Source organism: Hemiscyllium ocellatum, chromosome 1 (assembly GCF_020745735.1).
Source record: "Hemiscyllium ocellatum isolate sHemOce1 chromosome 1, sHemOce1.pat.X.cur, whole genome shotgun sequence".
Classification (NCBI taxonomy): Eukaryota; Metazoa; Chordata; class Chondrichthyes; order Orectolobiformes; family Hemiscylliidae; genus Hemiscyllium; species Hemiscyllium ocellatum.
In genome coordinates this window covers 147,378,202-147,395,424 of record NC_083401.1, presented here as the reverse complement: position 1 = coordinate 147,395,424, position 17,223 = coordinate 147,378,202, and the positions used below count along the sequence as shown (strand labels likewise).

At 42.7% G+C, this 17,223-nt stretch overlaps 1 protein-coding gene across 1 annotated transcript in view; it reads right to left on the bottom strand.

Annotated features, from left to right (window-relative positions):
* Positions 1 to 13,756: 13,756 nt before the first annotated feature.
* Positions 13,757 to 17,223, bottom strand: part of slc2a9l2 (solute carrier family 2 member 9, like 2) — a 390,861-nt gene continuing 387,394 nt past the window's right edge. Inside the window, exon 12 of the mRNA XM_060829178.1 lies at positions 13,757 to 14,011. Coding sequence (XP_060685161.1) covers positions 13,757 to 14,011 — 255 coding nt within the window. The remainder of the gene's footprint in view (positions 14,012 to 17,223) is intronic.

Genomic DNA, 17,223 nt, shown 5'->3' with positions numbered 1-17,223 from the left:
GATGTGGAAGGCTCCTTTAGGGCCTTGGATAGAGGTGAGGGAGGAGTGTGGGCACAGGTTTTACAGTTCCTGCGGTGGCAGGGGAAAGTACCAGGATGGGAGGGTGGGTTGTAGGGGGGCGTGGACCTGACCAGGTAGTCACGGAGGGAACGGTCTTTGCGGAAGGCGGAAAGGGGTGGGGAGGGAAATATATCCCTGGTGGTGGGGTCTTTTTGGAGGTGGCGGAAATGTTGGCAGATGATTTGGTTTATGTGAAGTTTTGTAGGGTGGAAGGTGAGCACCAGGGAGTTCTGTCCTTGTTACGGTGGGAGGGGTGGGGTCTGAGGGCGGAGGTGCGGGATGTGGTCAAGGTGCTTTGGAGGGCATCTTTAATCCTGTGGGAAGGGAAATTGCGGTCTCTAAAGAAGGAGGCCATCTGGTGTATTCTATGGTGGAACTGGTCCTTCTGGGAGCAGATATGGCGGAGGCGGAGGAATTGGGAATACAGGATGGCATTTTTGCAAGAGGTAGGGTGGGAAGAGGTGTAATCCAGGTAGCTGTGGGAGTCAGTGGGTTTGTAAAAAAATGTCAGTGTCAAGTCGGTCGTCATTAATGGAGATGGAGAGGTCCAGGAAGGGGAGGGAGGTGTCAGAGATGGTCCAGGTAAATTTAAGGTCAGGGTGGAATGTGTTGGTGAAGTTGATGAATTGCTCAACCTCCTCGCGGGAGCACGAGGTGGCACCAATTCAGTCATCAATGTAGTGGAGGAAGGGGTGGGGAGTGGTGTAATTACGGAAGTTCAACTGTTCTACATAGCCAACAAAGAGACAGGCCTAGCTGGGGCCCATATGTGTGCCCATGGCTACCCCTTTGGTCTGGAGGAAGTGGGAGGAATCAAAGGAGAAATTGTTAAGGGTGAGGACCAGTTCGGCCAAACGAATGAGAGTGTCAGTGGAAGGGTACTATTGGGGACGTCTGGAGAGGAAAAAATGGAGGGCTTGGAGGCCCTGGTCATAGTGGATGGAGGTGTAGAGGGATTGGATATCCATGGTGAAGATGAGGCGTTGGGGGCCGGAGAAACGGATGTCTTGGAGGAGGTGGAGGGCATGGGTGGTGTCTCGAATGTATGTGGGGAGTTCCTGGACTAGGGGGGATAGGACAGTGTCGAGGTAGGTAGAGATGAGTTTAGTGGGGCAGGAGCATGCTGAGACAATGGATTGGCCAGGGTGGTCAGGCTTGTGGATCTTGGGAAGGAGATAGAACCGGGCAGTGTGGGGTTCCCGGACGATGTGGGTGGGAGATCACCTGAGGTGATGAGGTTCTGTATAGTCTGGGAGATGATGGTTTGGTGATGGGGGGGTGGGGTCATGGTCGAGAGGGCAGTAGGAAGAGGTGTCCTCGAGTTGGTGTTTGGCTTCAGCGGTGTAGAGGTCAGTGCGCTAGACTACCATTGCGCCCCCTTTATCTGCTGGCTTAATGGTGAGGTTGGGATTGGAGCAGAGGGATTGGAGGGCTGCGCATTGTGAGGGTGAGAGGTTGGAGTGGGGGAGGGGGGTAGACAGGTTGAGGCGGTTAATGTCCCGGCAGCAGTTGGAAATGAAGAGGTCGAGGGCAGGTAATAGGCCAGCGCGGGGTGTCCAGGTGGATGCAGTGTGTTGGAGGTGGGCAAAGGGGTCCTCAGAAGGTGGGCAGGAATCCTGATTGTGAAAGTAAGCTCGGAAGCGGAGGCAACGGAAGAATTGTTTGACATCACGGCGTGTATTAATTCATTGATGCGTGGACGGAGGGGGATGAAGGTGAGTCCTTTGCTGAGGATTGATCGTCCTAGAGACATGAGTTTGCATCCTGCCATGGCAGATAGTAGAATTTGAATTCAATGCAAGTCTGGAATTAAGAATGTAATGAAGACACAAATCAATTTGTTAGATTGAACTTGTCTGGTTCAATTCCCTTTAGGGAAGAAAATTCTTTAACCTTATCTGGTCTACATGTGACTCCAGACTCACAGCAATGTGGTTGACTCTTAACTTCCCTCTGGGCAATAAATGCTAGCCTTGTCAGTGATGTCCTTATCTCATGAATGAAGAAAAAAACAACCCTGAAGGATCCCTTTGCCAAGAAATCCACACAAAGATTAGAGTAAGAGAATCCACGCAGAAGACATGTCCCTTTATACAGCAGGAATTACCATGCAATAAGTTTCAAAGTTCAGTGGGAATGGTAGTGATTAGGTGATAGCGGTGAGGGGGTGGTCAGGCTAGGGTAAGGGGAGCAGCATTGTAATGTTGAGGATTACCATTCAGGAGGGGTAGTTGAGTTAGACTGGGGGAGGGGTGTCTAGTTGGAGGTCAGGTTGGGGGCTTATGAGATGGTAAGGAGGGGTATTTAGGTCAAGTCGGGATCTATTTGGAGGGTCAGGTGGGGCACGTGTATCATGTTTGCAGGCTAGTGAAGAGGATCGGGAAGGCTGGTTATGTCAGAGGCAGGATGAATCAAGGGTTGACAAGAGAGTCAAAGAAACCCAAGAACTGTGGATGCTGAACATTCTGAAGAACTGAAATGTTAACTCTGCTTTTTCTCCAAAAGTGCTGTCAGACCAGTTGACTCTTTCAAGAGATTTTTGTTTTTGTTTCTGATTTCCAGCATTCACATTTCTTTCAGTTTTTGCCTAAGACCGAGTCTTTTTTTCTGTCTAAACTTTTCTGAGTATCCTGAAGATCAGCAGTTGGGTCTGATGATTTGTAGACCAGAAGATCTGGCGAATCAGGCAGCAGTGGTCAGGATGACGCTTAAAGGCTTAAATGTTGTGGGAGAAAGGAAAGATTAAATTAAATGTGTAATATTAATCCTACCTCTCACCTCAATACCACTTGGGATATCTCTTCTGCTCACTGGAATCTCTGCAAAGTCTCTGACTCTGAGTTAGAGTCAGAGACTGCCAACAGTCCTATGGGACTCACCTGATAGTTATTCAGGGGAAGGTATAGACCAGAAAACCCTATCCTATCACTTGGGTGACTCCAGAGCTGATCTCCTTAATAGTCACACTGAACCCAAAGACCTTTATGTCATTGACCAATTCCATCCCTCTTTCTGACTAACTTTGAACCTAAATGAGAGTGTTTGCAAAAATTCTGAACTTCCAACACGATAATCTGATTCATCACAAATATTCTCAATGCCCATCATTATCACGTTAACCCTCTCCAACCCTGTCTCAGCTGGTTTGCTGCAGAAACCCTCAGGCATTTTTTTAAATTACCTCCAGATTCAACCATTTCAATTAAATACAAATGTGGATGTTGGAAATCTGAAACAAGAACAGAAAATGCTGGAGAAACTCAGCAGATTAGGGAAGCATCTATGGAGAGAACACAGAGTTACTCAGAACGCAAAACTCTGATTTCTCTACATGGATGCTGCCAGACCTGTTGGGTTTCACCAGCAATCGCTGTTTCTATTTCAGATTTTTCAATACTTCCCTGGCCAGCCTCTCATCTTCAGCTCTCCATAAACCTGAGCTGATCCTAAGCCATTCCTGACGAAGGGCTTTTGCCCAAAACGTTGACACTCCTGCTCCTCGGATGCTGCCTGGCCTGCTGTGCTTTTCCAGCACCACACTCTCAACTCTAATCTCTAGCATCTGCAGTCCTCACTTCACCCTAAGTTCAGCCAACTATCAGTATTCTAATTTGACATTGTCCTGTTAAACTATCACTTACAGTCTGACAGTGCCCTGATTTTTTTTCTAGATTACCTTCTGCCCAACAAGCACACACCAACCCTCCAAAGAGTAACCCACCCTTAGAGATGGCAGTGGGGGACCGTAGAGATAGCAACCACAACACCATCCATATGTTTTAAATTTGTCATGTAAAGGAAGAAAGATGGTCTGCAAAAAAGAGTTTTAGATTGAGGGCAAAGCAAATTTTATTAAAACAAGGCAGAATCTGGCCAAAATAGACTGTGTACAGCTACAGTCATAGAGTCATAGAGATGTACAGCATGGAAACAGACCCTTCGGTCCAACCCGTCCATGCTGACCAGATATCCCAACCCAATCTAGTCCCACCTACCAGCACGCGGCCCATATCCCTCCAATACCTTCCTATTCATATACCCATCCAAATGCCTCTTAAATGTTGTAATTGTACCAGTCTCCACCACTTCCTCTGGCAGCTCATTCCATACATGTACCCCCTCTGTGTGAAAAAGTTGCCCCTTAGGACTCTTTTATATCTTTCCCCTCTGACCCTAAATCTATGCCCTCTAGTTCTGGAATCCCCCATACCAGGGAAAAGACTTTGTCTATTCATCCTATCCATGCCCCTCATAAGTTTGTAAACCTCTATAAGGTCACCCCTCAGCCTCCGACGCTCCAGGGAAAACAGCCCCAGCCTGTTCAGCCTCTCCCTCTAGCTCAAATCCTCCAACCCTGGCAACATCCTTGTAAATCTTTTCTGAATCCTTTCAAGTTTCACAACATCTTTCCGAAATGAAGGAGACCATTATCGATGAGGATGAGCACCTCGTCAAGACCTTCCCTGTGTCTCCACTTTTCACCCTTAAACAACCGCCAGACCTTAAACAGATCATAATTTGTAACAAACTGTCCAACCTGGACAACACTGTACAACCCTGTCAGCTGCTGCAAGACGTGTCAGAATATCAACACAGATACCATAATTACATGTGGGGACACCACCCACGTGTACATGGTGAGTAATCAATGTGACTCGGCCAACATTGTGTATGTCATAAACTGCATACAAGGATGCCCTGAGGCATGATATATTGGCGAGATCAGGCAGACTCTACAATAATGAGTGAATGGACACTGCACAACAATCACCAGGCAGGGGTGTTCCCTTCCAGTCGGACATTCAGCCTCGGACCTTTGGGTGACCATCCTCCTAGGTGGACTTGGGGACAAGCAATAACATAGAGTGGTTGAGCAGAAGCTGATAGCAAAGTTTGGTACCCTTGGGAATGGCCTCAACTGAGACCTTGACACACACACACCCCTGCATATTCAGACACCTACGTAGACCCTTCCTCATACATCACCTCTCTCTCATATGCACACCAATACATGCACCCTCTCACACATACTCCATCACACTCACACACACTTGACCAAGTTTACACACACACACTTTATCACGTGCACTCACACCAATACACACACAGTCACATGCACACTCAATCTGTTGCTCCTACATATGTGCACACATATAAGTTTATGGGGTAAATTTGTTTTTGCAGAATTACATTTTATTTTGCTCAAAACTGCATGAATCCATATAAAACAGAAGGCTTGTCAGTCTGACATAGTACTGGGACACAGACTTCATTATTGTTTAAAAAGCTGAGCTATCTTGAGAAAGTAATTTAAAAGAAGTTCTGTGATTTACAAGTCAAAGAACAGAAACCAGCATATCCCATTATAAAAGATGAAAGTTTTAATCTAAGATTGTTTACTGTATCACATCTCCCTGATGCTGGACTCCTTTGGCTATAAATTCTGTGAGCATGATCTTAACCTTCACAACCACCTGATGAAGGAGTGTCGCTCCGAAAGCTAGTGTTTCCAAATAAACCTGTTGGACTATAATCTGGTGTTGTGTGATTTTTAACTTTATACAATTAAAAGTAGGGGCTTGGGCAGTGTTGTAGAACAGAGAGACCTAGGAGTTCAGGTACATAATTCTATGAAGTTTGCATCACATATAGGTAAGGAGGTTAAGAAGTCGTTTAGCATACCTGCCTTCATTGCCTAGAGCTTTGACTATAGGAATTGGGATGTTATGTTGAGGTTGTACAGGTGTTGGTGAGGCCTCTTCTGGAGTACTGTGTCCAGTTCTGGTCTGCCTATTATAGGAAGGATATTATTAAACTGGAGAAGGTTCAGAAGAGATTTCCCAGGATGTTGCCTGGGTGTGAGATATTGTATCATAGGTCTCTTTACTAACCCACTCACAAGCACTTTACATTTACTCATTCATAACTCTTTACTAACCCACGCACAAATGCCAATATTTAATAACACCGCATTCCCATTTCATTCATTCATGACTCCTCAGTATAACATGGTTTCATTAAGTCATTCGTAAAACCGCAGTTTTGTCACATATTTTACTAATACAATAGAGACTAACATACAAACATCCCTTTCAATTGATTGCTGCTTCTTTGCAGCTTTAACCTTCATCAGGTCTATTTCTTCAGCAAAAGCCACCGCTGAATAAGTGTCAATATCGTAAACAATACCACTCCTATCAATTCTTCACATTATTAAGCAGCCCTTACCAACTGTCTCTCGGACCTGAATAGATTTCAAAATACCAAACAGTTTATGTATTTATTATGTACCTTTTAACTATCCTCTTAATTGACAAACAGCGTTTATGTGAAATTGCATAAATGAATGAAACTCACACCGGCAAATAGCAATTAAATCTCACAACCCAGCTGTGGTAATCAGTTTAATATCCTTTATTCTTTTGTTAAGTACAGGTATAATTTCTAACTTATTTAGAGCATATAGACCTAGTATTTTTACTAACATTTACTAACTTAAAGACAAAAGGACCAACATTGCTTAATTATGCAAGCAGACACTCTTAATCCCATCAGAAGTAACATCCACAGATGTTTAACGCATTTCTAGTCTCAAATCTTTGTGTACTATAGGTAAACCAATGCAACACCATGGTGATGGAATTTTAATATATGTATAGAGAGACTACTGTAAGAACTGTATTCTGGGATTCTACTGCCGCCTCAAACTTGTGCTACTGCAGTTGCTGAATAAACAGGTTATTTTCGCCAGTCACTGATTTTGATCATTATTCGAACACAATCACACACTGGGAAAGCTGGATTTGATTTATAAGGAGAGGCTGGATAGGCTGGGACTTTTTTCATTGGAATGAGAAAGGTTTGAGAGGTAACCTTATAGAGATTTATAAAATCATGTGGGGTAAAGATAAGGCGAATAGCAGATGCTTTTCCCTTCAGTGGGGGATTTCAATACTAGGGGCATATTTTTAAAGTGAAATGAAAAACATTTAAAAATGACATGGGGGTAATTTTTTACACACAGAATGTAGAATGACTATCAGGAAGAAGTGATGGATGCAGTACATTGTAACTGGCCACTGGCCTGTATTTTTAGATTAGATTAGACTTACAGTGTAGAAACAGGCCCTTCGGCCCAACAAGTCCACACTGACCCGCCGAAGCGCAACCCACCCATACCCCTACATTTACCCCTTACCTAACACTACGGGCAATTTAGCATGGCCAATTCATCTGACCCGCACATCTTTGGACTGTGGGAGGAAACCGGAGCACCCGGAGGAAACCCACGCTGACACGGGGAGAACGTGCAAACTCCACACAGTCAGTCGCCTGAGTCGGGAATTGAACCCGGGTCTCAGGCGCTGTGAGGCAGCAGTGCTAACCACTGTGCCACCGTGCCACCCATAGCACTTTACACTATGGGACTGTTCTTGCAGTCTGTCAGAGGCACGTGCATGATAACCAACATTATTCCAAGAAAGGTCACATTTGATTATTTGTTTTGAGAAATCACCAAGTTGGTGAATGAGGATGCTCAATAAGAATAGCTAACTAGACTTCCAAAAGATTTTTCATAACTTACTATACAAGATACTTCTCTACAGTCAAAACCAGGAAATTAGTTGTAATAGAACATAGAACATAGAAAAATACAGCGCAGTACAGGCCTTTCGGCCCTCGATGTTGCGCCGATCCAAGCCCACCTAACCTACACTAGCCCACTATCCTCCATATGCCTCTCCAATGCCTGTTTAAATGCCCATAAAGAGGGAGAGTCCACCACTGTTACTGGCAGGGCATTCCATGAACTCACGACTCGCTGAGTAAAGAATCTACCCCTAACATCTGTCCTATACCTACCACCCCTTAATTTAAAGCTATGCCCTCTCGTAATATCTGACTCCATACGTGGAAAAAGGTTCTCATGGTCAACCCTATCTAAACCCCTAATCATCTTGTACACCTCTATCAAGTCACCCCTAAACCTTCTTTTCTCCAATGAAAACAGCCCCAAGTGCCTCAGCCTTTCCTCATACGATCTTCCTACCATACCAGGCAACATCCTGGTAAACCTCCTCTGCACTTGTTCCAGTGCCCCCACATCCTTCCTATAGTATAGCGACCAAAACTGCACACAATACTCCAGATGCGGCCGCACCAGAGTCTTATACAACTGCAACATGACCTCAGGACTCCGGAACTCAATTCCTCTACCAATAAAAGCCAGTACGCCATATGCCTTCTTCACAGCACTATTTACCTGGGTGGCAACTTTCAAAGATCTGTATACATGGACACCAAGATCCCTCTGCTCATCCACACTACCAAGTATCCGACCATTAGCCCAGTACCCCATCTTCTTGTTACTCTTACCAAAGTGAATCACTTCACACTTAGCTATATTGAACTCCATTTGCCACCTTTCTGCCCAGCTCTGCAGCTTATCTATATCCCGCTGTAACCTGCCACATTCTTCCTTACTGTCAACAACTCCACCGACATTCGTATCATCCGCAAACCTTCTAGCCCCTCCTCCAGGTCATTTATAAAAATGACAATATAATGAGCTAGATCAAGAACTTGCTAAAAGAACATAAACAGACAGTTGGATTTGAATTATTTTGACTGTGATCAAGGGATCTTGTTGGAACTGGCATTGGGGTTGTTGATCTTATTATTTCATTCATCTAGCTTAGAATGCTTAGAGATGATACTAAAATATATGTGATTCTTACAACTGCCATCCATGTCACACTGCAGCAGTTGGATGTGTTAGGGCATTGGCTTTCAGATTGACAAATGATGTTCAATTGGAAAAAGTGCAATTCTATACATGTGAACAGGACAAATCCTCGTTTAAAGTGCACTTGAATAAGTAAGTATATAGGAAAGATTTGGAAGGATATGGGTCAGGAGCAGGCAGGTAGGACTAGTTTAGTTTGGCATTATATTTGGCATGGACTGGGTGGACCAAAGGGTCTGTTTCTGTGCTGCATGGCTCGATAACTCAACATACTTGCATTATTCTGGAAGAAAGTGTGAAAGGAGGTGGAGAAAGGAAGAGTTCTGGGTATTCCATTACATAGATACCTAAAAGCTTATAACTAATGTAATGGAAGGAATATCTAGAATGGGATGTTTACTGTCAAGTAAAGCACACTGTCTAATTCCCGTACCTGACCCTTTTAGGCAGGACTCCATTGAAATACTGTGTCCAATTTTTGTCTCTTTCCATAGTGAACAGGATATTGAAGGGTACATTTATAGACTTATTCTCAGTTTGAAGCACCTTAGCTATCAAGATAGGTTACAAGAGCTGAGATTTTATTCCACAGGTTGAAGTTAATAAAATGGTGAAAGGAATAAACCATGCTTGAGCAGACAGCTTAATTCAATTATAATAGGTTTGAGAGGTCCATGGACAACAACCTTAAGCTCTATCATGCTAGTTCCAAGTATGGTGTCAGAAAGTGGTTCTTTTCTTGAAGAATAGTAGATCTTTAAGTCATGTCGTTGTCACTTGCAGTAGACACCAATTCATTAAATTCCTTTAAGCAAGAGCTGGACCTGTTTCTGGTGGAGGTGGGAATCATCTCACCAAAGGGTAATGCTAGAAGGAGCTATCATGGCCAGTGTAATTTCTTGGACTAGTTTTGATCACACATGAGAAAAGTTAGGTGGAGGGTTATTTGGAATTTCCTAGATATTTGCCTCAAAACTGAGTTTTTCTTTGGATTGTTATTCCTCTCTGGGGTGTGATGAAGAATGTATTCAGTATGTCAATAAACATAAGTTTTACAGTTGAGTGGGACAGTTCCTTCCCTGTCCATCATTGTTCATCTTTCCCTGTACTATCCTGTTCTGCATTGCACCGCTCCAAGTGTAAATTGCACATGGTACGAGCTAGAACATTGCTTGGTTTTGTTTATTGCGCAGTTAACTTGGCATCTGATTCAGAGGTTGCACTACCAATTTTGCACACATGAATTATTTTTCAGAGCAGTGCAAAGTTATCATTAAAAATGCATTCTAATGTTTGCTTTAGCAAATTCCTTCAGATTCATAACCCAAGTACATAGAGTAACAGAGTCATTGAGCTGTACAGCATGGAACCAGATCTTTTGGTCCAACTCATCCATGCTAAACAAATATTCTAAATTAATCTAGTCCCATTTTTCAGCATTTGGCCCATATCCCTCTAAACCCTTGCTATTCATATACCCATCCAGATGCCTTTTGAATGTTGTAATTGTACCAACCTCCACCACTTCATCTGGTAGCTCATCTTATACACACTCCATCCTTTGTGTAAAAAATTATTGCCCCTTAGGTTCCCTTTAAATATTTCCCATCTCAGTTTAAACCTATGCCTTCTAGCTTTGGACTCTCCCACCCTTGGCTACTCACCCTATCCATACCCCTCATGATTTTATGAACTTCTATGAGGTCATGCCTCAGCCTTCGATGCTCCAGGGAAAACAGCCCCAACCTATTTAGCCTCCCCCTGGCAACATCCTTGTAAGTCTGTTCTGAACCCTTTCAAGTTTCACAACATCTCTCCTACAGCAGAGAGACCAGAATTAAATGCAGTATTCCAAAAGTGGCCTAACCAATGTCCTGTACAGCCGTGACATGACCTCCCAACTCCTATTCTCAATGCTTTGACCAATAAAGGAAAGCATACCTTCTTCACTATCCACTTGCAACTCCACTTTCAAGGAACCATGAACCTGAACTCTAAGATCTCTTTGTTCAGCAACATTCCCCAGGACCTTACCATTAAGTGTATTAGTCCTGCCCTGATTTGACTTTTGAAAATAAATTAAACTCTATCTGATCAAGGTCCCCTGGTACTCTGAGGTAACCATCTTGGTAGCCCATTATACCACCAATTTTGGTGTCATCTGCAAACTTACTAACCATATTTCCTGTGTTCACATCCAAATCATTCATTATAAATGTCAAAAAGCAATCAACCAAGCACCAGCCCTTGTAGATGATCTTAATGAATGTTCTGTGCAGCAAACATTTCTTTAACAATAAGAGGCAGAGCATTTTCAAATTAAATAGCAGCTCTGAAATTTTACATGACGTGGCATGGTGTCTCCTGATTTCCTTTCATTACCCCATTGGGAGCTGAATGAATATGCTAGATCAATGGTATTCCTGGGTTAAACAGTTTTTTAGCGTTTTGTGTAATTCTTCCAATCTCCAATTACACTGATGTCCAGATATTGGTATAGCCTGACTGGAATTTCAATGTTCTTGCAAGCAATTTATTGGAAAAGGACAACAATTTGATCCACAAGATGTTTTGATTTGATCTCTATTTGATCCTCTCATTTCCTCACTGCATTTGTCTTTATATCTCCTGTTCTCAATTTTCTTTCCTGTTTCCATTTAAATTGGTTGCTGTTCTGAATTGTTTGCCACAGTGAGAATCAATCAACTGTAAATGATAAGTGAATGGAATAGATTGCTCTTCACCATTCTGGCACTTAATTCATAAAAGTTCTAAAAATGAAACATAGCAAAATATGAAGTCCATGGGGACTGGAGAAATTGCCCCACATTTTTCCAGTCTTGTGGGCAGTGAATAATAGCTGTGGATTTAGTATTGTGGAACTCTGCATGTCTCGCTGCATTGGATTTGTATCAATGACTTCCAAATTGTGCTTAAAAACAGGAGTTGAGTTCCTCACATGTCCTACACAGAGTTACGAGGCTTTTAGAGTTTTAAAAAATTGTTTGGGGATATGACCCTCACAGGCTACATGCCTGTGCTCATTGTCCAGCCCAATTGCCCTTGAGAATTTGGTGATGAGTTGCTTTCTTGAGGTGCATGATTGGATGGACCACGGGTAACTCCAGATTTTTTGAATCTCTGAAGCTGTGAACAGTCAGCAATTGTTGAACCTTCCTGAAGATTCCCATGCTCGCAACATGTATTAAAGACACCTTTACTACCATCGTGTCCACTCTATCAATAAAAGCTCATTGTTCAGCTAGACAAGCACTGTCAGTCCAGAGCTGCCTTGTATGGTTCTGTACAATTTCTCCAGACATGGCAGGCAAAGCCTGGTCTGAGGTGGTGAGAGCTGTCTTTGATTTCTTGAGGAATACTGAAACCTCACAGGGAGATGGCCAATGACATTCTCCACTTTGCAAGTATAAGTGCCACCATCTTCTCTCTGATACCTCACTCGGTCCCTACTATTGCAATGTCTTCCATCAAAGCTCATGCTCCACCACTCTCAATATTGCTTACAGCATCTTCTCTCACTCACTCTCACTCATCCTTGCCCCTGGTACCTTCTGCATTGTCTATCATTGTCAGGACATCGCTCACTTGAATTAGAAACAGTGCCGCCCACTTTCATCTCCCTAAAGAACTGTCTTGCTCTCACTCCAGGAGGACAACAGCACACAAAAGGGCATAAAGATTCAAGCTAGGTAGTGGACTTTCCAATATTCAGCTCTTCACCCCTAATGTGGAGATAGCCCTATCTCTGACTGCCCGAGGAGCTAATAGACTACTTCCAAGACTTTGGTCTGGTATCAGAAGCTTTCTTTGACTTATTCTGTCAGGAAGCACTGAGTGGAGGCTACTTCCCTTGACTTGACTGAGACCTAGTGACAACCTCACAAATGTTCTTCATCTGAGTTCACGTTAAATGGCAATGCGAGACTGAAGTAAAATGAGCCTATGTTTCCGAGGGGCAAAGTGGGAAAAAAAGCAATGCAAGGCAGGGAAACTGTGAGTATCCAGGTACACTTAGAGTGAGTGTATGCTATGATAATGAGGCAATCTGAGCTGGGTGAGTCCTTGCTGCAGAATTCTAATGATACAGCCTGAGCATTGAAGTGCAACACATGCATTAGTAGTATGCCAGGAGAGTTGTTAGAGGCTGACATATATTGGAAGTCAATGTGCATGAACATGAGTTGCCCATGGAGTGTGTCCTGAGATAATGGCACCTGGTATCCAACATGGAGGTCATTTGGAGTTGGCGCAAGCTTAAACCACAAAGTATCTGCTCTGGTCTCCATGCTGAATTTTCCCAATGTCTAGTTTGTTTGGCCTCTGCTGATTCTGCCTGACATCTCACCATAGCTTACATTCTTATGAAATTCCACTGTTTGCATTGAATACTTGCAACTGAAAAGATTGTCAGTACTTGTAATGTAGAGTTAGCTCAGCAATCAAGGCTACAGTTATAAGCAATTTGATAAGATTTGACTTGAAACTCCGTATGGCACTGATTTCTTCTAAGAAATATAATGAAAGGATGGTCATAATCCTCTGGAGGCATGTATTTCAAAATTTGCCATGTTCTTTTTGAGTCAATTAGAGTAATATGTTAGCATCACAAACACATTTATTACAACAAAAAGAGGAACAGCGACCGTATCCATTTTTCTCTTACTCAAGACTTAAAGTGAGGTAAGAGTTTATGTTTTGTAGTGAAATTACAAAGGTTTTCTTTATAAATTCTGAGATGATGTAGCTGCAAAAAGCAGGCAGAACAAATCTGTTCTCATCACATTGTCTCAACTGGTACACCTTGTCCATTAAAACAGTTAACTTTTGGTGAACCAGCAAGAGAATGAGGGCGAATAATTCAAAGCTCTGTAATAAGTAATACAAACATTTAATGGCAGTATGAGAGAAACAATTGCTCATTATCTGTTATTAAATATATTCATTATTGTCAGAGGCATTGTTTGATTTGTTCTTCACCACATCATCTAAAGGAATCATCACTTCATTCTCCATTGATGGAGTCCACTCAATTTCTTGGTCCGATATCTTGTTCATTTTTACAAATGATTGATATATTTGTGCAAAAGTTTTATTTTTGGTTTCAGGTAAGACGATGCAGAGATATATTGACCCTAGTAAACAAACTGCAGCAAATAGTAGGAAACAGAATGATCCTAAGTTACCCTGTAAAAGAAAAAAAGAAACAAACAGGCAATTAAGATTATTGCAGTTTTAAATTAAGTACTGTAATGCAAATAAAGTTTACTTCAAATTTCGATGCCAATTTGCATTACATGTGATTACAAATTTAGAAATAAATTAATTTCAAGTGAAATTTAATAAAAACAGCTTTTAAATTGATACAGTAACTGGGCGAGTCTTACAATGCATTTTTTAGTTGAGAGCCCAGACATCCAATAGATTGTTGTAATATCTAGTTCAAAGTAAAACTTTGCTGAGTTGACAGCTCTTGATCTGTGATCTATGCTGTCAATCGGATAATGTTTTTTAACACAAGATGAAGATGTTTAATGTGCTGGACCTGGTTGATGGACACTTTGATTAATCTATTGGAAAAAAAGGTTTAAGAAGGTAAAAAGTTGTCACAGTTTTACTAGGTCATGTGGCCACTGATTACAGAGAGAGACAATTGGTGGCGGTCTAAGCTGGAGGTCTGGCAAGGACTGAGGCTGCGAAGGAGTGCCCTTCATGGTAACTTCAGCCAATGCAGGAATTGAACCCACACTGTTGGCATCCCTTTACCTCTTCTGCATTTGAGAATTTGTCCACTTATAAATCTGCATATACTTCCTCATTTCTTATGTCAATCTGCTCAAGAGCTTCACAGTTCATCATCTTGAATTCTGTATTACATCTTCTTTCTCCTGAGTAAAGACAGATGTGAAGCATTATTTAACACCAATGTACTCTAGCTTCACACGTAGATTGCCCTCTTGATCCCAAAAAGTCCCTATTTGTTCCCTGGTTATTCTCTTTCCTTTGATATACTTGTAGAATATCTTGGGATTCTCCCTAATCATGGCTAACAGTGTTTTTGTTTAATGTTTCATTTGCTCTCCTAATTGTTTTCCCCATGCACTTTCTAGACATCACCATGGCCTCCCTTCTTTTGCACCCTATGGTACATCTCCCTTTTCCTTGTTATCCCATCCTGAATATTCCTAGACATCCAGAGGTCAATGGGTTTGTTGCTCCTACATTTCACACTAAAGGGAACATAATGGGCCTGTACTCTCTCCAATACCTTTTACAAATGCCTCCCATTATTCCACTGTAGATTTACCCTCAAGTAGTTGTTCCCGGTGAAGAGCTTATGCTTGAAACATTGACTCTCCTGTTGATTTCGCTGCTCGTTGGATGCTGCCTGACTTGCGGTGCTTTTCCAGCACCACACTTTTTGACTCTGATCTCCAGCATCTGCAGTCCTTATGGGAATGCTGGATGACTAAAGAAATTGAGGGTTTGGTTAAGAAAAAGAAGGAAACATATGTAAGGTATAGACAGGATAGATCGAGTGGATCCTTAGAAGAGTATAAAGGAAGTAGAAGTATACTTAAGAGGGAAATCAGGAGGGCAAAAAGGGGACATGAGATAGCTTTAGCAAATAGAATTAAGGAGAATCCAAAGGGTTTTTACAAATACATTAAGAACAAAAGGGTAACTAGGGAGAGAATTGGGCAATCAAAGATCAGCAAGGCGATCTTTGTGTGGAGCAGCAGAAAATGGGGGAGATACTAAATGAGTATTTTGCATCAGTATTTACTGTGGAAAAGGATATGGAAAATACAGACTGTAGGGAAATAGATGGTGACATCTAGCAAAATGTCCAGATTACAGAGGAGGAAGTGCTGGATGTCTTGAAATGGGTAAAGGTGGATAAATCCCCAGGACCTGGTTAGGTGTACCTGAGAACTCTGTGGAAAGCTAGAGAAGTGATTGCTGGGCCTCTTGTGGAGATATTTGCATCATTGATAGTCACAGGTGAGGTGCTGGAAGACTGGAGGTTGGCAAACCTGGTGCCACTGTTTAAGAAGGGTGGTAAGGACAAGCCAGGGAACTATAGACCAGTGAGCCTGACCTTGGTGGTGGGCAAGTTGTTGGAGGGAATCCTGAGGGACAGGATGCACATGTATTTGGAAAGGCAAGAACTGATTAGGGATAGTCAATATGGCTTTGTGCGTGGGAAATCATGTCCCAGAAACTTGATTGAGTTTTTTGAAGAAGTAACAAAGAGGATTGATGAGGGCAGAGCAGTAGATATGATCTATGTGGACTTCAGTAAGGTGTTCGACAAGGTTCCCCATGGGAGACAGGTTAGCAAGGTTAGATCTCACGGAATACAGGGACAACTAGCCATTTGGATACAGAACTGGCTTCAAAGGTAAAAGACAGATGGTGGTGGTGGAGGGTTGTTTTTCAGACTGGAGGCCTGTGACCAGTGAAGTGTCACAAGGATCGGTATTGGGTTCTCTACTTTTTATCATTTACATAAATGATTTGGATGCGAGGATAAGAGGTACAGTTAGTAAGTTTGCAGATGACACCAAAATTGGAGGTGTAGTAGACAGCGAAGAGGGTTACCTCAGATTACAACAGAATCTGGACCAGATGGGCCAAAGGGCTGAGAAGTGGCAGATGGAGTTTAATTCAGATAAATTCGAGGTGCTGCATTTTGGCAAAGCAAATCTTAGCAGGACTTATACACTTCATGGCAAGGTTCTAGAGAGTGTTCGTGAACAAAGAGACCTTGGAGTGCAGGTTCATAGCTCCTTGAAAGTGGAGTCAGAGGTGGAAGGCATTTGGTATGCTTTCCTTTATTGATCAGAGTATTGAGTACAGGAGTTGGGAGGTCATGTTGCAGCTGTACAGGACATTGGTTAGGCCACTGTTCGAATATTGCGTGCAATTCTGGTCTCCTTCCTACCGGAAAGATGTTGTGAAACTTGAAAGGGTTCAGAAAAGATTTACAAGGATGTTGCCAGGGTTGGAGGATTTGAGCTGTAAGGAGAGGCTGAACAGGCTGGGGCTTTTTCCCTGGAGCGTCAGAGGCTGAGGGGTGACCTAATAGAGGTTTACAAAATTATGAGGGGCATGGATAAGGTAAATAGGCAAAGTCTTTTTTCTGGGGTCAGGAAGTCCAGAAATAGAGGGCATAGGTTTAGGGTGAGAGGGGAAAGGTATAAAAGAGACTTAAGGGTCAAAGTTTTCACACAGAGGGTGGTACGTGTATGGAATGAGCTGCCAGAGGAAGTGGTGGAGGCTGATACAATTGCAACATTTAAGAGGCATTTGGATGGGTATATGAATAGGAAGGGTTTGGAGGGATATGGGCTGGGTGGTGGCAGGTGGGACTAGATTGGGTTGGGATATCTGGT